We start from the raw sequence: 20842 nt of genomic DNA on the forward strand, positions 1-20842 counted from the left end.
CCTAGATCTAGTGTTTATTTCCAATAACATCAACTACACTTTGTCGGAAGGTATTGCTCCCATATATTTAACTGATGAACATCATGTTCCTCTTTCTCTTGAGTTGGAATTTTATGAATGTTCTGCGGCATCCGATGAGCCTAACATCAAATTCTACAACAACTCATGAAACTTCTCAATTTTTAACGAAATTTTATTAAGTTTTGACTGGGATAATGCCTTCCATGATAATGATGTTACCTTTTGTTTTCATTTCTTTAAGACTAAGGTTTCTGAGCTGTGTTTGAAGCACATTCCTATTTATCATAAGAAAGTATATAAGACACCTTGGCATACCGAACGGCTTAGCCATCTAAAGAATCTAAAAACAAATTTTGCAAACTGTATAAAAGATCTAGTGACCCAATGCATTACTTAAAATTTCAGTGCCATTTAAAGGAATTTAACCGTTTGAACAAGTTCGTATATACAAATTACATCCTGAATTTCGAAAACAATGTCATTGCGGATTCGAAGGCCTTTGGCAATTCATCTTACTGAAGAACTGCTTGTGTCTCGCGGAGCCTCTTACAACTATATTTAATAAACAGTTTTCATCTGGTATCTTTGTTGATGACTGGAAATTAAATCCGTTACGCCTATATTTAAGAGTGGAAATAAAAACGATGTTAGCAATTACAGGTCGATTTCGAAACTATCGTCTCAAAACTTTTTGAGATAACTGTGAATGATAAGTTATATTTCACTGTCAAAGGCCTAATATCTACCAACCAGCATGGTTTCGTTGCAAGTCGCTCCACTGTCACTAATTTGTCTATTTTCAATGATTACTGTATTTCAGCCTTCCAGAACAGATCTCAAGTCGATACAATTTATACAGATTTCTCTAAAGCCTTTGAAAAAGTATCGCACCGAATACTCTTGTCGAAGCTTGCGTCAATGGGTATACACTCTACGTTTTTGTCGTGGATCAAATCATATTTGTCCAATAGGCACTGCGTTGCAGCCGTTGATAATACGACATTCCGTGCATTTATTGCGTCCTCTGGTGTCCCGCAGGACCCCTCGTCTTTATTTTCTTTATTAACGATATTGGTTCATGCTTTTCATTTGCTGAACACTTGTTGTATGCTGATGATCTTAAAATATTTCCGGTGTTTAACAGTGCTTGTTCGGCCACCAAGTTTTATTGGTAGCTATTAGCTTTAAAATTAATTAAAAGCAATTTTATTTTCATGAAACTTTATAATTTTATTTTTCACATTTAGAATTCACACGTTCGTGTATTTTTTGTCCTTTTTACAATTGTTAAAGTTCACCGGCCCCAGCTGATGCCGAGATTCAAGTATCGAAATGTTTGCTTAGCACAGCTTATAGGTATATACAAAACACCATAACTCTTTTGTCTGAAATAAGTTTTTATTGATTTCAAAGACAAAATTGTTCAAAAATGATTACAATTTTAATATATATTCACTTTAGCGCGATATGACCACCTTTTGCCTTGTCTATAGCCTTCAAACGGTCAAAAAATGAGTTGCATGCTGCACGAATGTGATTTTGAGGTATTTTGGCCCATTCTCGTCATCTGGCGAATTCGAAAGCCATTGTGTGGACGAAATGAAGTGTGGAACATGATTTTTTAACCATTCTTGGTTCACACGAGCTTTATGAGACGGTTCCGAGTCCTGTTGGAATGTTTGCGCGTCCACGGCTCTAAACCAGCTTCTAAAACATTTTCGCGATAATAAGTCGCATTCACTTTGACACCAGGCTCGATAAAAACGATTGGAGAGCGTCCATCAGCGGTCACTGCGGCCCAAACCATTACTTACGATGGGAAATTGCCTCGAGTGGCCATACGTAGGCTCAAATTCTCGTATGAGCGTTCGGTCAAGTACACACGATCGTTTTGAGTGTTTATGAACTGCTCAATTGGGAAATTTCTTTCATCAGAAAACACAATGTCGCCACGTTCGTGCAAGCGCAACAACTCCTTTGCTCTTTCGCACCGAACTTTTTTTTGTTGGGGTGAAAGATTGTGTGCTTCTTGGAACTTGTAAGCCTTGACCTTGAGCTCATTTCTCAATATGCGTCGCATGTTGTCTTGCGATATTTTCAGTTCTTTGGCCATTTTTCTTCCACTTCGACGTGGATTTCGTTCAAGTCGAGCCTTTACTTTTCGAACCATTTCTGGCGTTGTTGCAGTTTTTTTTGGTCCACCTCCATAGCATTTTGCAATGCTACCAGTATCATTGTAATGTTTTATAGTGCGATACACAAACATTTTATTCACTTTGAGGTGACTGAGCTCACGAACAATGGCTGGTTGTAATTTTCCGTTGATGTCATTAGCTGTTTTACAGATACAAGCAGTGTGAAGTTGGTAACACTTCATATCGTTCACCCTGTAATATATGTACATAAGAATGTACGTCGATACGAACGTTAGGATATGACAAATATGGGATAATCTATAGTATATTATTATTTTAAAACATGGCGCTTATTCTGACAATATGACTACAATATGTACAGATATGAAATATATATCAAAAGAAAGGTTTTGATGAGCATATTTCCAGAAAATTATAAAAATTAAAATTGGTTAATTTGTTCATGAACTATTTGCGTGTAAAGTTATCAAAATTTTCATATGCGATGTCTTGTAAAGCGGGATGACACACAAATATACGCATATATGTACATACTAATTGTCAGCTAATTAGAAACGCTGCCTTTTGATAAATGCTTGATGAGCATAATATTAAACTGTTTAAATTTACCGTTATTTTTTCTCTTAAAATCATTTGCATTGCTTTTGTTACTCTATTTACTACCCAATGCGCCTAGTTTTGTAGTTGTGAAATTGAAGTACAGTTAATATTATCCAACGCAGTGCATGGGTTACTTAGTTCAAGGTAAATAAACTGAGACGAGTAATTAGAAACAGTTGTTCAATGGAAGCATATTCGACAAGTTGTGCATATTTGTGTTATTTTAATAGTAATATAATCGACTTTTTGGTATGTATATATTTTAAATTGGTTGTTTAAAAGCAACTAAAATATTCGTCTTCAAGATGTGTAATGGGAAAAGGCAGCAGCTGTACACCTGCCCTGCGGAGCTCCATTTTTGACCTTCGTAAAGCGTCGTACAGTGAAATTTCTAAGCAAGTCAAATGCTCAAAAAAATGGTTTTTAACGCCTTAAAGCATATCCAACTTTTTAAGACTGTTGACAATGTTCCACGTAAGGCCCCGGAAAACTTCAGCAGAAATTGACCGCAAGATAGCAATCATCTCCAAAAGAGACCCAAAAAAGACTTCCACTGACATCCAACGGGAAATTCAGGATCAATATAATTTTGAAGTATCCAAGAGGACAATTGCTCGGCGTCTGGTCGAATCTGGACTGCATGGCAGAGCAGCACGCAAGAAGCCCCTTCTAACCAATATACAAAGGAGACGGCATGTAGTCTTTGCGAGAACCCATTGGTCATGGACTCCAAATCAATGGAAATATATCGTTTGGAGCGATGAAACCAAGATAAATCGCATAGGCCCAGATGGTAAAAGGTATGTTCGACGGCCAATCAACCAAGAATTCAATCCTCGCTACGTTTTACGGGTAGTGAAGCATTGTGGACGATCAATCATGGTGTGGGGATGTTTCTGGTGGAATGGTGTTCGCCCAATCCATAGGATTGATGGAATTTTAAATAAGGAGAAATACGTCGATATACTAAAAAATGTAATGTTGCCGTCGGCTGAGGAAAATTTGCCTGTTATATGGAAGTTTCAACAGGATAATGATCCAAAGCACACGGCAAAGTTGACGAAACAGTTTTTCGACGAAAACTCCATCAATGTTTTGGAATGGCCATCATCTAGTCCGGACTTAAACCCAATAGAGCATCTCTCAGGTGACGTTAAAAAAGCCGTGAGTGCCAAAAATATCCCAAATATGGATGTCCTTTTTGCCGAAGTAAAAACGGCATGGCAAGCAATACCTGTGGCGCGCTGTCAGAATCTCATTACATCAATGCGCAATCGATGTGAGGCAGTGTTGAAGCAAAAGGGTTATGGAACCAAATACTAACATAATCTTTATGTTGATCTGATAATACATTACTGTTTCTAATTAGTTGCCCTATCCAAATCGTACATTTCACATGCTTTAAAAAAATATATATTATATATTTAATAAAGAATTGCGAAGAATTCCACTAGTTTTTAAGTTTATCATATGTTTAAATAAAATTGGTAAAAAGTGTTTAAAAGGAAAATGGAAAATTTATTTTGAAATAAGTGTCGTTTTTAATTAGCTGTCAACAGCTGTATATGAGTACGTTTGCTTTGTTTAGCTCTCTTTCTAATGAGCACAGCATTGTATGGGCAAAGAACTCTTGAATTTGTCTTTTGCGCGATATTCACCAAAATGAGACGCTTTTTGGTGGGAAAATTATTACTCTGGGTGGAAACTTTAGGCAAGTTTTGCCTGTGGTACCGAGAAGTAAGCGAACTGGCATAGTTGGTAATTGTTTAAAGCGTAGTCAAGAATCCGACTATTGTAATTTTCTTTTGCGCATAGGACACGGCGAAGGGCAAGACAATGCATCAAGAGTAAAAATTCCTGATCAAATTCTTTTACAAAACGGAAACCTCATTGACTGGGTTTTCCAACCAAATAATGGAATAATAGAAATCGATAATTTAAAAGACCGAGCCATATTATGTCCAAAAAATGATCAATGTGCCATCATAAACTCGAGTATAGTCGATATGCTACCTGGTCAAGAGCGCACATATCTCAGCGCTGATACGATTGTTTCACAAGATCAAGTAAGATTCCCTGTGGAATTTTTACACTCCCTCAATTTTAGTGGAACTCCGCCGCATAAGCTTCAATTGAAAATTGGAACAGTGATAATGTTGATTCGCAATTTAAGCCCAGTTGAAGGATTGGTGAATGGCACACGACTTATCATAAAACAAATGCATCCGAATTGTTTGCACGCGGAAGTGTTATGCGGAAAGGCTCAGGGAAGGCGATTTCTATTGCATCGTATAAATTTGCAGCCGAACGAAACCACACTTCCTTTTACGTTGAAGGGCCGCCAATTTCCCATTATAATAGCCTTCGCCATAACAATAAATAAGGCCCAGGGGTAAACATTATCAAGGGTGGGGCTTCATTTAAAGGAGGATTGCTTTGCTCACGGCCAACTTTATGTTGCATTAAGCCGTGTTAGATCCTGGGAAAATATACGAGTTCAAATGGGCAATAACGAAAACTTGACGTTGAATGTAGTTTATAATGAAGTAATTAAAAAAAAAAATTACTGATTTAACTGAAAAAAATTTTAAAAATGTTATACGCATAAGTTCTTACATATTACATATGAATAAAAATATACACTTTTCTAATCATCATAACTTTTAATATATGAAAGTGTCACATATGCTGTTTACTGTCCGTGGGAAAAAAGCCCTCCCGATTTTCGCGGGTTATATACTAGTGTGTATTAATATAATGCAAGTACAAGTACACGAATTAGGGTGACCAGATGTAACGAGTAAAAAATATTAAAATGTTATAAAATAGACTACAATACTTAATTATGAAATGAAAACTATACAATTAACCTATATTTAAACTTCTTCTTCTTCTTAATTGGCGCTATAACCCCTTACCCGATTATGGCCGAGTTTAACAAAGCGCACCAGTCGTTTCTTTCTCTTGCCAACCGGCGCCAGTTGGACACACCAAGTGAAGCCAAGTCCTTCTCCACCTGATCTTTCCAACGCAGAGGAGGCATTCCTCGTCCTCTGCTACCACCAGCTGGTACCGAATCGAATACTTTCAGAGCCGGAGCGTTTGTATCCATTTGGACAACATGACCCAGCCAGCGTAGCGGTTGGATCTTTATTCGCTGCGCTATGTGTATGTTGTCGTAAAGCTCATCGTTCCATCGCCTGCGATATTCGCCGCTGCCAACGTGCAAAGGTCCAAAAATCTTGCGCACTCTCAAACACTCCAAGCGTCGCTTCATCGTATGTTGTCAGTGTCCACGTCCTGCACCATACGTTAGGACGGTTCTGATGAGAGCCTTGTAGAGTGTTAGTTTTGTTCGTCGAGAGAGGACTTTACTGTTCAGTTGCCTACTTAGTCCAAAGTAGCACTTGTTGGCAAGAGAGATTCTACGATGGATTTCAAGGCTGACATTGTTATCGGTGTTAATGCTGGTTCCTAAATAAACGAAGTCTTTTACAACCTCGAAATTATAACTGTCAACAGTGACGTGGGTGCCGATACGCGAGTGCGCCGACTGTTTGTTTGAAGACAGGAGGTACTTCGCTTTGTCCTCGTTTACCACTAGTCCCATTCGCTTTGCCTCTTTATCCAGTTTGGAGAAGGCAGAACTAACAGCGCGGTTGTTAAGGCCGATGATGTCGATATTATCTGCGCACGCCAACAATTGTACGCTCTTATAAAATATTGTGCCTGAGCTATTAAGTTCTGCGGCTCTTACGATGCTCTCCAACATCAGGTTAAAGAAGTCACACGACAACGAGTCACCCTGCCTGATACCTCGTTTGGTAGCAAACGGCTCGGAGAGGTCCTGACGGCGCTGCTGGCGCTGAGCAACGTCATCTTGCATAGCCGTATTAGTTTTGTAGGGATACCAAATTTAGACATCGCGGCATACAAGTAACTCCTTTCCGTACTGTCGAATGAGGCTTTGAAGTCGACGAAAAGATGGTGTGTGTCGATTCTCCTTTCATGGGTCTTTTCCAAGATTTGGTGTATTGTGAATATTTGGTCGATGGTAGACTTTCCAGGTCTAAGGCCACACTGATAAGGTCCAATCAGTTGGTTGACGGTGGGCCATTGTTCGAGCATGCCGGTTTGTTAGGCAACACTTTCTGGACCAGAAGTGAGAGTCGAGTGGCGAATCTTTTGGTTGTCTGCAATCACTTTTCGATGTTGAACATTCTTTGCGTAGGTAGATGTACGTTTTTTGCTGCACATAGGCGTGTGCGCAGTTTGGCTGCAACAAGGTAGTGATCCGAGTCGATGTTGGGTCCTCGGATCGTACGTACATCTCACTAGAAGCGTGTCTTCGATCCATCACAAAATGATCGACCTGGTTTCTTGTTTTTCGATCAGGAGACAGCCAGGTGGCTTGGTGAATCTTCTTATGGAATCTTGGGCCGCAGACTACCATGTTTCGGGCCCCGGCGAAGTCGATTAGCCTCTGTCCGTTACCGGATGTTTCGTTGTGCAGACTGAATTTTCCGACTGTGGGAACGTGGGCTAATCCCGGACGTTGTGACCTGCTTGAACCATATGGAGAAGAATCGTCCTGGCCACTCCCAAGTGAATGGCGATGAGTAACTTCCCCCACTTGCGTGGACTTCTACATATGGAACAATCCTCCGTAACTTTCCACACTTGCGTGGACTTCTACATATGGAACCATCCTCCTATACTTAAACTATATTTTGTAAATCAGGTGTTGCTCCCAACTGTGCTAATGACTCTGTAAAGTTGCACTGGTGCTATTTAAATCGTTTGCCACTAAATATAAGCAAATACTTTCACGTAAAATCGGCTAAATCAAACAATACTTTGTGTCAGCAACTTGGCAACCCGACACCCAAGCGCAAATACCCAAGTTAGTCGAGTAACGAGTTTCGAGTCGCGTGCAGGGTAGCTGGCGAAGAAATATATAAACTTTTTAGCAATTCATTTTTAATAAACGCGTATATACTTTTGTTAACCTCGAAATAAAAAGGCCTTCTGACATTTGCATACTTCGTATAGTATTGCTGGCTTACCTTTGCTAGAAGAAATTAAAGACTTAGGCGTTATTTTCTACTCTTAGAATTTCACTAGCCATATTAACCACGTCATATGACGGTCATATTCGATACCAGCATTCGAACGCCAAAATTGTTCTGCATTTGTCCATGAACACGCCCATTGGGTATTCGTCAGCTTCCAGCCCGGCTTCAATCTTGCTACCAAGATCGTGTAAGGCTGTTTCGCATGGTTTCCCACTCTGGTAAGCATGTTGATTTCTACTACAAACTGATGGGTCTAAAACTTTTAGCTAGGGAATAGCTACTCTTATGCATCGCCATTGAGTTGGTATGTGACCAAGTGCAAGATAGGCTGAATATCCTTTTCAGGACCTCAATCAGCCGCCCTCCTCCTTTCTTTTGCACAGGTGGATTAATAGAATGCGCATTCAGGCGTTTCAAAGCGATATGTGTTATCGCCGGAAAACTCCCTTTGGATATGCATGCACGAGAAATAAGTCATCTCTATGACAAGGAGGAAGTAAACCCATCAAAAGAGAAAAAAGCTATAGAACGTTTTCAATCCATAGAAGAATGACAACATAGATGGGATCTATCAGTCAACGGGCGGTGGACCCATAGGCTTGTACCTGAAATTGCACCAATTGAAGATGCAGAGCACGTTATCTTCCAATGTGATTGTTTTGGAGTCGACCGTCAAATACTGTAGGTGCTACTTGAACTTCCGTTGCAGGTGAGCAATCTGATACCAGTCTCGTGTGCATCAATCAATAACTGTAATGCTGTTAAAACATCCGATATGTGCAGTGGGCGGCTGAAGAGTAGGAACTCTTGACTAAGGAGGTACTAACTAACTGACTCAGGATGATATCAGACGGGAACAAGTCGGTACTAACATTCTTTCGATGTTCATTTTGCTTCAAAAAGCGGAAAAATTGTGGCTACCGATGACATAAAACCTCCATATGTCAAAAGGAGACGACGCAGGAACCAATTTTGGTCAATAGACACAAACGCGGCACAGATAGAGACATAAGAAGATGAGCCTATAGCAGGAAGTTGGCTACAAATATGGTGGACCCAGATGTAGGTGAAAAGAACTGGTCCACTTCATGGACGCCGTTCTGGGCTATCCCTTAGTTATACAGAAAGTAGTTCCGGGAAGGGAGTCTCCACTGAAGAGGAGGAGGGATTAGGCATTGTTTTAGTGGCCACACCACTCAACTCAGCAGACGACGGTCGCTGTTAGTACGAAGGCATTTTGAACCCTACATCACCCACCACAAAAAAAAATGTATGTATGTATAAACTCCTATTCTGAAAGTAGAGCTAAAAAAGATACCGGTGTCTCCGTTTTTCTAAATAGATCTGTTCGATTTTATTTTTCAGACGCCAAATTGTTCTACTTGTACCCATCAAATGATAAGCATAAATCATTTATTCGACAATATCTTTAAAGTTGTCTGCTCTTTTATTGCCGAGGAAATGTTGGGTAGCGGATTTACATCGGTCGTTAATTATAATATTATATTTTTATTTATTTTTTATTTTATTAAATTTATACAACAAAACTAATTTTATTACATACATATCAAAACGCAGCACTGGCTACGAGGCCTTCAGCCGCCATTTTAATTAAAGTTACATATGAGTAAAAACTATTTGCTAAGTGTTAGTGCAAGTGTTAGTATCTTAAATATATTTTAACAAGTCATTGTTTTTCAAGAAGTTATATATTGCCATTATATTTTCATCCGAGGATGTTTTAAGCAGTTTTATAATATCAACGTTGTCATAGTTGACGATGAATTGTGCAGGGTCGGGCAGAGAGTAAGTAAATGTTTGATAGTGACGGTGTGGTTACAAAAAGGACATTTGGAAGGACTATCACCTGACAGTAAGTGGGCATGTGTTATGATAGTGTGCCCAATTCTTAATCTGGTAAAAGCCCTCATGGCACTTGTGGGTAAAGATGATGTATAAGTAATTCGCTTCTTGTCTTCATTAATTTCTGTGTAATGGTGTTTGTATGTCTTCCAATCGCTTGCATCTTCTTGGTACCTTATATGTTTGACTAGGTTGAGTATGTCGGATTTGGTTAGAATGTCGTAGACCAAAGTAGGTGTCCTTATAACATTTTTTGCAGCAGCGTCTGCATAGTAGTTTCCTTTTATTCCAGCGTGACCCGGAATCCAAGTAAGCTTAATTTTTCGAGGAACACCGATGACCATGTCTCTAATTGATTCAATTATTGGATTGTGGTTGGACGGAGACGTTATTGCTGACATACATGATTTACTATCCGTGCATATTAGAAATTTTCCTTTAGTTTTCCTAGCGTAGTGGATTGCATTTAGAATTGCAGACACTTCAGCGGTAAAGATAGAACACATTGTAGGAAGAAACCAGTTACAGATTAATTCGCCAGTGTCAGTAACAACTGCAAACGAGGTAGATTCTGCAGACTTGGAGCCGTCCGTGAACAGTAACTTCCAGCCATTACTTAGGTATTTGGATTTTAGTTCAGTAAAGGTTTGTTGAAAAACTTCGTTTGGTGTGTTTTGTTTAGATAACATCAACAGTTTGTTGGGAGGAAGTATGTCATTGATCTTCCAAGGTGGATGCCTTTTTATAGTCTTCAACTTTATGTTGGATAAAATATTGTTTTTTGTAGCAAAATCTAAGCACCTCATAATAGCTGAATTTATTCTAGGTATTTTCGTTTTGCGTATGGCACGTGTGAAAGTATTGTGAAGTAGTGGATTAGTGTTGTCTACGGCTTTCGCAAAAAGTTGGCGCGTGAGATCAATAATTCTATTTGGAATGCTGGGTAGTCCTGATTCAGCAAGAATGGTGTTGGTAGGTGAGGTTGGAAATGCCCTGAGACTCCGTCGTATTGCGCAATGGTATGGTGCATTCAACATTTTGATATTAGATTTTGAGCAGTTTCCATATATAGGGAGCCCGTAATCAATTTTCGAAAGAAGCAGAGCTCTGACAACATTGATGAGTGTATTCGGATGAATATGTGATTGCTTAGATGAAATATATTTTACAATGCTTAGCCTAGTCTAATGTATTTACAATGTGAGTTGAAGTTGTACTTAGAGTCAAAGATTAAACCTAGTATTTTTAACTGTGTTTCACATTTGATGTTAGTGTTGTTATGTGTTAGAGTTATCCCAGTGCATTTGTGTTTCCTACAAATATGGAGCACATGGGTTTTTTCTAAAGAAAGTGAGGCACCAGACTCCAGCGACCATGTATCAATATCGGCAAGAATATTTGAAAATAGAGATTGAACTAAAGGAACGTCGGAAACTTTCGAGTATATTAAAACATCATCTGCATAGATCTGGTGCTCAATTCCTTTATATTTTTCTATTATTCGACTGATATCATCAAAGGCGATAATAAACAAAAGTGCGGAGAGAGGTGAGCCTTGCGGCGTACCATTATATAGTGGAAGTGTTGGTGAAAGAAAGCCGTTTACGTTCACTTTGAGTTTGCGATTTGTGAGAAAGTTTGTGACGAAACGTAGCACTTTTGGACCTATTTTCCATTTCATAAGCTGCCGTACTATAATATGAGCTCCCATTCTGTCGAAAGCTCTGTGAAAATCAAGGGATAGTACGGATATGTGATTTTTGCTCGATAGAGCGTTGCATATAAAATCATCGAGATTAATTAAAGCATCTGATGTAATATACTTTGTCCTTTTTTATAGGCAACTTGGTACGATGATATGTATTTGTTTCTCTGAGTGTACCACAATAATCTTTTCCAATATTTTGCCCATACATGGAAGAAGAGAAATCGGTCTATAGTTAGCAACTTCATCGGATGACTTGTTTGGTTTAAGAAGAGGTATGACACAAGAAGTTTTCCAAAATTGGGGGTAGACACCTGTATCGAATATTTTGGGCATATTTCTGATTATTGGGTAAGAAATTTTGTCTAAACCCGGTGATTTTCCTTTAACAGTGGACGCAACAAACTCGAGTTCAGTGTAGGATATACATGATTCTATTTGTTTAGCAGAAGAAGTAAGATAATGAGAAGGATGGTCGTGGTTTGACAAGATTTGGGTTTTAGCAGTTTGAAATTGTAAACTAAAGGAATCGTCTGAACTGGTTACAGAGTAGTATCTTGCGAATAACTCAGCAATTTCTTTTGGGTCGATAATGGAACCTGTTGCCCCCTTCATACAACGGATGGTTTGGTTTCTAGGTGTTCCAGAAAGTTTATTTAAAGCATTCCAAATTATTTTTGGACTAGAGGATGGATTAATATTGCTTGTGAAATTCTCAAAGCACTTACGTTTTGACTGTTTTGCACTTCGTCGGAAGAGAGCATTTGCTTTTTTGAAGGGGATAAGGTTGGCTAGTGACCGTGAACGTTTGTATTGATACCAAGCTACTTGTTTTCTTTCCCGAAGCTTGGCAATTTCTTTATTCCACCAGGGAACAATCTTTGTGTTTCTTACTGGCTTTGTTTTTGGTATGCTCGCGTTAGCTGAAGCTCGAATAATTTTTGTTAAACGTGCACTTTCTTGGTTTGGGTTATCAGCTATTGCGCTACAGTTATTATTTGTTTCGCATAGAGACTGAAACTTCTGCCAATCAGCATGATCGGTTATGAATTTCATATTAAATTTAACGTTTTTGGAAATTGTACCTAAAGACAGTTTTAAAATAATTGGAAAATGATCACTGCCATGAAGATGGTTGAGTACGTTCCATTCGCATTTTGTAGCAAGTGAATCAGTACACATTGTGAGGTCTATATGTGAAAAGGAGGAATGGGTTGAGAAGTGTGTTTCGGCACCATTATTTAAACATATTAAGTTTGAAGATAGTAAAGCATCTTCGATACTTTTTCCCCTAGCGTTGGCTTTTGGGGAGCCCCAGAGTGGACTCCATGCATTAAAGTCTCCGCCAAGAATTATTGGAGGATGGACTTGGTGAATAATATGCAATATATCTGAGCTAGTGAATTGTTGATCAGGTGAAATGGTCGTGCAAATAATATTTATTTTTCCTACTAGGTGAATTTCAATAGAGAGAATCGGTAAGCTGGATTGAATGGAGTTTATTTTGTAAGGAATGCCTCTTCTTATGAGTATCCCAATACCTTTTTTGCTTGTATTTATGTGTGGTAGATTGTGAAAAAGACCAGTGTATTGTTTTGGAGTGAAAACCGAAGCGTTGTAAGGGAGATGAGTTTCATTGAGAAGTTGGTGTGTGTTCGTGTATTAATAGTTGGAGCTCATTGTACAATAGTTATTAGAGTAACCGTTTAGATTCCATTGCAAAATTGAGATCATATGAAATGAGATTGAAAGAAAGTAAAATGGAGAGATAGAAAGTTAGAGAATCAACTTGTGTGAGCAGTCAGTTGAGCTGAGTGTCACCAGTTGAGAACTACATATGTTAAAGGAGAATGAGAGTAAGCTGTGGTTTTAGAGGAAAGTTGATTTGTGGTAAATTTGGCGTCAATTTCGTTAAGCTTAGTAGAATTATATGCGATATTAGAGCTTGGGGAGTAAGAAGGGAACTTGTATTCATTAGTATTTATTGCTGAGGGAACATTTATGAGTGATGAGGGATTTGTTGCTGGGGAGTTTGCAAAGTTAGTACGATCAGTAAGAGAGGAAATGTGAGAAGAGTTATTGGAATTTTCAGAGGTTTTTGAAGAGTTATTGGAATTCTCAGTTGTTTTTGCTAAGTTATTAGATGTGTTGTATGTAGTTAGTAATTTATTAGATGTGTCATTGTTATTGTTATTTTGAGTTAGAGTGAAGGCAGCATTATTGCCGTTATTTGAAGCCGTTGATATTGTATTTTTATTGCTTTCATTTGAATTGAAAGCTATGGCAGCGTATGAGCTGTTAGGAGAATTTATAATGGTTTGCTGTTGTTTATGAAGTTTGATGGCTTCGCGCATTGAACATTTATTTATAGTTTTAATTTTTACGATTTCTTTAGCCTGTAAGAATTTAGTACATTCTTTGGAGGAAGAGGGATGTTCTTGGGAGCAATTAGCACAAAAAATGCGACTACAATCAGATGGTGAATGGGGGGGGAAGGGCGCAATTATCGCAAAGGGGAGTACGATTACAGTGTTTCGTTGTGTGCCCTAAAAGTTGGCACGATTTGCAGCGCATGGGGAGTGGAATATATTGCCGGACTAACACTTTGCACCAAGCAACGTCAATTTTAGTGGGCAAATTATATAAATTGAAAGTTAGCAATAGAACTCCGGAGGGCCGAAAATTTCCGTCTATTTTTTTTGAAATTTATAGGCTGCTACAACTCCTTGAGAGCTAAGTTCACTAACAATTTCCTCTTCCGGGACGTTATTTAGAAATGGAGGGAATATTGTGCCTTTCACGTGGTTGAGTGATTCGTGTAGGGTTGCTGATATGGCACATATATTTCCTAGTTGCTTTACATTTCTGTATTTGTCGGCGATTATACTATTCTTTACTAGAAGGAGAAATTTTCCATCTCGTAGGGAGGATATGGAGTGAACTTGGCTGCTAATTTGCTGAATAGCACGATGTATGGCAAAACATGAAAAGGAAGAAAGGGGTTTAGATGAATCTGTGGAATCAATAACCACAAATTTTGGATCATCCACTTTGGTTTCGGGAAGAAAAGGGAAATCTGTTAACGGCACACTTATAGAAGGTTTACGTCTCTTTTTCTTTCTGGGTCCGGTATCGAGTAGTGCGAAGCGGTTAGCCTCGATGTTTACTGGCCTCGGGGCCATTGTTCACTTTTGCGTTTACGAAAACTAAAACTTTGCTTTAATACGAATACGCGAGAAGAAAGAGAAAAAAAACAACAAAACTCGAAAGGCGAAGTGAGAATACTAAAATTATCAAGCGAAACTCCGTATGCGAAAAACAAACGTCTTATCGGCGCGAGAGTTAGTCGATGACTGTAATATTATATTACTTGGCCCAGAATAATTAAAAAAGCTAGCAAAGAACTCTAATATTGACCTTAGCCAACATTTCGAAAATGATACACCTTGCTTCATCAAAAGTAGGCCTGCAGGTCAATTAAAAACAAAAAGGGGAATGCGATTAGTTAAAGTAAGATTCACTCAATTAATGATTGTCTACCTGTTTACGCTCCGAAAAAAAAAACGAAAAACTAGTAGTAGCTTTGCGCTGTTAACTTCATTTCTTTTCCATGTAAATAAATGACATTGAATTGATTTGAATTGTGGACGAGGTTTTCTTAATGACTAAACGAAATGCTTACACAATGCGATAATATTGCCAATCTCATATCAAAAATTGGAGTTGAAAAGCTCGATTGCGATTTATAACTAAAAAATTTTAGATGGTACGAAATTCGCTAGGCACTGCTAGATTGTAATATTCTCTCTAAGTTCTTTATTATAAGGTTATAGATATACGAAGTTCTAATATAATTTTGCAAATACATATATTTTAAGCCGAAATGGTTCCTGCATCAATAGTTATGCTCCATGTTCCAAGCAAAGAAATCGTGGCTTACTACCAAAGGAAAGATCGAAGAATTATTATCAACTACATAACTTTTAGCAAAATTACGGCAGAATTACTTGTTAGTGTTTCAATGGCAGGTGAGTGAAGAATAATTTTTAACCCCTTTAGCTTATTTAATACTAAAAACTTTTTGTTCGTTGATTCAAAGATCAGATACCTACATATGTATGTATATGGTATTTATTGCAATGAATTTTAACCAATGTTAATGGATTTTTTTTAATGAATGGATGACATTCAAGCATATTTAATAAATCAAGCCCAAGCAACTGAAGTTTTGCTGCTTCGAAATACTGTGTATGCAAATATTTTTTTAATGCATATTTATTTTCGAGCAAAGTACAGTATTCACTTGAATTATCAGAAACCCTTGTGTTACTAGATCAAATACGGTTGCTTTAATAACCATTATCTTCCATAAATATTATTGCCTCTTTTCAAGTCAGTCGGACTGTAGTTAAATCAATTGATTTACAATGAGGTTTATACGAGTATTTGGTGTTTAAATAGGGTGGTAAATCCTTTTCAGCGGTACAGAGCGATTTGATGCAAAAACAATTTACGCATTTTTTCTCATCACTATTACTGCGTCTTAATCTCTAGCCCTCTAATGATGCTAACTGTAAATGCAAAATGTAAAAACTGTAAAATTTCCAAGCTTGTAAAACACTGGTAAATGTTAGACAAGTCTATAAAGTAAATAAAATAAAAATGAAATAAAAAAATCGAGTATACCACGCATATGTATTTATATAAATAGGCTAAAAGAAGAAAGTAATTTCTCCAGACTCATAGAATTAGTCGTGATAAGTTTTGATTTTAAAATTTTAACGATTTATGTGATATGAAATACAATGAAAAAATGAGGCGCTCGCTATAGAATTGCGGTGATATACACAATTTATTCGTACACCCTGCGTAGTACGTAAAAAACTTTAGCTGTGCGGCAAATTTTTGCGGTGACAATTCATTTCTTTTGGGTCACTGTAAGAATGCTACATTCCTAATGAATTGCCGCAAACAAAACTCCCGTTTTTCAACTCACACTGAAGGGTTCCAAAGAAAGCAAGCAGACGTAGCAAAATGTTGCAAAACATTTATTCGTACACTTTCAGCTCATGATATTGTTGCTGCAAAAGTAACACTAAAAATCGTTTGTGTTTTCACAATATTGTGGAAAACGAAATAAGTTTGGTTTTTCTTAGTTTTTCCCGCAGATTCAGTTTCAGTTGCGCGTAATATCTCGATTGAAAGCGACAAAATGGGACAAAGTGCAGATTTACCATTAGAAATGCGTAAAATTGTTATTAAATTGTACTTGGAAAACAAGTCTCTGCGCGAAATCCGCAAAACAATTGGCAAATCTTATTCTACGGTGCATAGTGTTTTTGCTAATTACATTAATACTGGTAAATTGGAAGCTAATCACCACCAAGTCGGAAGGCGAAAAATATTGATTCCACGTGAGGAACGCAACATAATAGCATCAGTCGCGCAAAATCCAAAAATAACCTCCACGATAATATGCCGAAATATTCAAAAGTCCTTCGATGAAAAAGTAAGCCCACAAACAGTCCGTAATTTCCTGCATAACGCTGGTTATCATAGCAGAGTGGCACACCGCAAGCCCTACATTTCAAATATTATATTAACAGAAAAAAGAGGTTGGAGTTCGCCAATCGCTATATAAATGAGCCAGATTCTTTTTAGGGAAATATGATGAATCGAAATTTAATGTTTTCGGAGCTGATGACCCTCGAAAAATTTGACGAAAACAAAACACAAAACTGAATGAAAAAAATCTAATTTCTACCGTTAAGCATGGAGGAGGAAATGCAATGGTTTGGTGGTGCATAGCTGCAACTGGAGTGGGAATAATGGTTTTTATTGATGATAAAATAGTCAAACATCTGTATTTAAATATTTTGAAGAATAGTTTGCCGTTAAACTTGGGCTGAATGCTAGAGGGTTCTTGTTCCAACAAGACAATTACCCAAAACGCTCAACTTATCTCGTACTAGAATGGCTTATTCACCACTGTAAGCAGCTTAAAATTCCACCTCAATCACCGGATCTGAACCCAATCGAGCATGTGTAGGAGCTCTTAGAAAGGAGAATCTGAAAGCACAAAATAACATCAAAGGTGTCATTAAAGACAGGTTTACGTGTTGGTTGCTTAGAGTGGTGATTCATTCAGAATCCAACTAGCGCTTCCGCACCATTTTCTTGCCACATCCTCGTTACCAAATTGTTTAACAGTTATTTACAACAAGACTATATCCAGTCTGTGCAGTTTAGGAATCTTATTAGGTTGTTGACGTCTAAGTCAGACAGTTGCTCGAGACTCACGAACAGCGATTTGCCCAGGGTTAACATTCTGTCCTTCCATAGGGCAGGGCATTCACAGAGGAAATGGAAAATTACAACTATGACAGTATGTGTTGTTAGGGATGCCCATTTGGCGGCTTGTTCTCCGATAGACCAGAAGCCAGTTATGACTGCCGTTAGTCTACAGGCGTCCCGTCGTTTCATGTTTATCAACATCATTTACGTGTTGAGTGGGAGAAAATTGCAGCTAATGGAACCAAGGTATTGGTAAAAAGCATGCATTGACGTTTGGAAGCAGCTAAAGGGGACCCAACTAAGTACTAAATACTCGTTTTTTCATTATTTTTTTAATAAAATATTCTTTATATGCCTATGTACGAATAATATTTTTGCATAAAATTTATTTCTTTATTTATTCGGAAGTTTTTGTTCCTTAAATATTGAATAAAAATGTTAGTTTTTACGAATGTAATAAAATTTTGTGTATCTGTTTACAAACTGTGAGTGTACGAATAAATTGTGTGACCATTGTAGAGCATCAAAAATTTCGTTAGATTTAATTGATTCATTCAAGATTCAAACTAAGTAAAGGGTGGTTAAAGTTCAAGGGCCGATGTTGAATGTGAACCACACCTAAACGTCAACGACACCGTTGGACTTCTTTCTTTGGGGTTATTTGAAAGAAAAGGTGTACGTCGATAAGCCAGCAACAATTCAAGAGCTAAAGGATGAGATAATTCGGCACATTAACGGCATAGAACTTCTATTATGCCTCAGCGTCAGCGAAAATTTGGACCACCGGATGGAGGTGTGCCGCCGAGGCCGCGGCGGTCGTTTGGCCGATATTTTGTTCCATGCGTAATTGAGCCTTACCAATATTATCATAATTAAGAGAAATAACAATAATTTCTTAAAAAAATGTATTTTATTCAAAATCAACACCGGCCTTGAAACTTAACCACGCTTTATATAACGCGCCCCGAAATGGTGTGTGGTCTAATTAGTCCTAAAGTTTCTACTGCTCAACTACAGATTTTTAATTAGTAATTATTATTTATTATTTTTAATTTCAAAAAATATTCCTACGTCGTACTTTCTTGCCGTACATATCTGAAAAAAATTTTAACTTAGGAGGTGTTTCGCCCAGATATTATTAAAAAGAGAATGTGTTATCTTAACAATATATTAAGAAGCTGAAGCAGAGTGCATACATAAATATGTAATTGAGCCCATTATACTTATTTTTGATTTCCCTCATTTATTTTACTTATCTTCGAAAATATTAAAATGAAATTCTTCTAAGAATTATTTTAAAATTGTGCGATCCTAACAAAATTATACATACATAAGCATTTATTATTTTTTCCCAAAGACGACGACGGCTGCTGGGAATTTAAAATTCTTGTGATGTCTTCTCTAAATCGTGTTGTGGATTTGTTATATATACATGAAAGTGGTGCCCGTTTTGTAGTATGGAGTCCTGATGGCACTAGATTGGCTACATCTGGCAATGATGAAACTTTAACGATATGGAACTTTTGCCCGGAGATTAGGACAGACAACTCTACCTTAGGAATTACACGTGATGTAAATTGTTGTAGCTTGGATGCTAAGTTCGGTAGAGTTTTTAATTCGTGGGCGTGCCTCAAGTAACTATTTCCATTTATGTGCGATTTAAAGTCGTGTTTTGTTTACAATTTCGTTGTTATATTATATTTAAATTTATAAATATGTGATATTTATTACAAAATAAATATTTACTGTTGTGATTTTATATAAATACACCTAAATACCTACATAAAGTTTTTGCGCATTTGCTAAAATTTAAATCAAGTTTTTTTAATGAAACGTATTAATTTAGTTTTTGAGTCAATCTTAATTTATACAAATAAAGCAAAACAACAAACGGGACCATGAAGAAATGCATATTGTTAAGAATTTTATGTTTGAACTCAATCGCCCTACACACTCTAGTCCCTCCTCAATTGAAGTATTGTATTTACATTCAGTTTTGTGAAGGTAAGAGAAAGAAGAACGAAAAAATAAAAGCTCTAAAGTTTTTAGACTAATAATCTTTTTTTATTTACTGCTCACCAGGTACGGATTTATGATTCTTGCTATTTTCTTGCACACTCGTTCGTTGATAATAACTATTTCACAGCCAAATTAACCCATTTGATCCCATTGTACTCGCTTGAGTACAGAAAAAGCATCTTTTTCGAAACGATGTCAAAAGCCAACGCTTACAATTTTTTAAATGTACTCGCCACTTTATAATACAGAGCAATGTTGAAAAGGAATACACATGTTTATCCTTCTTTTGTTTGAGTCCCGTTATCCGTTATTCACTTGTCTTTGCGTGCACGTTTGCTATTTTTCTTCTTTTCATGGTTTAGTTTGCAATAAGCTCTCTGTTTGACAAAATCTAAGTTATCAGGGAAAAAGTTCAGTGTTGAAATATTCATAATACATATAATTTGTATACTTTATAACAAAAATACGAAAAAAGTTGTGGAAAAGTGCATTTCGGTAGGTTTAAATTCTAGTGTACTCGCATGGGTACAGTGGAAACATTAATATATATTTTGTGTGCATATTTCATGTAGATTTGGTAATGGATGTAAAAAAATTTTACGGAAAGAGGTTTCACAACCTTTCTGCGGCCACCGACTATATTGAATCAAGCGACCGTAGTCACTTCGACTTCGCTATTATACCGCCAAATACCCACTGGGACACAGATGAGGAGGACATTGAAGAGGATAATATATTGCGTGATGATATTCCAAGGGATGTTCCGGGCGAAGTTGACTTATTTTTGAGCAGTGACAGTGACACTGATGATGATATTCCACTTGCAAGCTTACAAAAAAGGAAAAAGTTGTCAAAAGATCTAAATCCAAAATGGAGAAAGAGAATAACACGTGCGGAAATTCCAGAAACGCATTTTTAAGAACAATCCCAACTTGAAGCGTGCTCTTTATTGGTAACTAAGAACCCAGTTGAAATTTTTGAAACTATTTTTGACGATGAGGTGGTAAAATTAATAATCGATCAAACGAAAATATATGCCTTGCAGCATAACAAGCATGACTTTTGTTTCAATGAGGAGGATCTTAAGAGGATCAGAAAGAAAGTCTCCC

General features: G+C 37.4%; 1 protein-coding gene across 7 annotated transcripts in view; it reads left to right on the forward strand.

Annotated features, from left to right (window-relative positions):
• The window catches only part of LOC128861204 (protein cortex), a 59326-nt gene extending 39798 nt beyond the window's left edge, over positions 1-19528 (forward strand). For 6 of the 7 annotated variants that reach the window (XM_054099160.1, XM_054099161.1, XM_054099159.1 and 3 more), the window contains 2 exons: positions 15299-15448; positions 19072-19528. In XM_054099160.1, coding sequence (XP_053955135.1) covers positions 15299-15448; positions 19072-19352 — 431 coding nt within the window. In that variant the 3' untranslated portion in view covers positions 19353-19528. Of the gene's footprint in view, positions 1-15298; positions 15449-19049 lie in introns of all 7 variants that reach the window. The other variant, XM_054099163.1, reaches the window with a different exon arrangement.
• The last annotated feature ends 1314 nt before the right edge of the window (positions 19529-20842 follow it).

This window comes from Anastrepha ludens, chromosome 4 (genome assembly GCF_028408465.1).
Source record: "Anastrepha ludens isolate Willacy chromosome 4, idAnaLude1.1, whole genome shotgun sequence".
NCBI classification, from domain to species: Eukaryota; Metazoa; Arthropoda; class Insecta; order Diptera; family Tephritidae; genus Anastrepha; species Anastrepha ludens.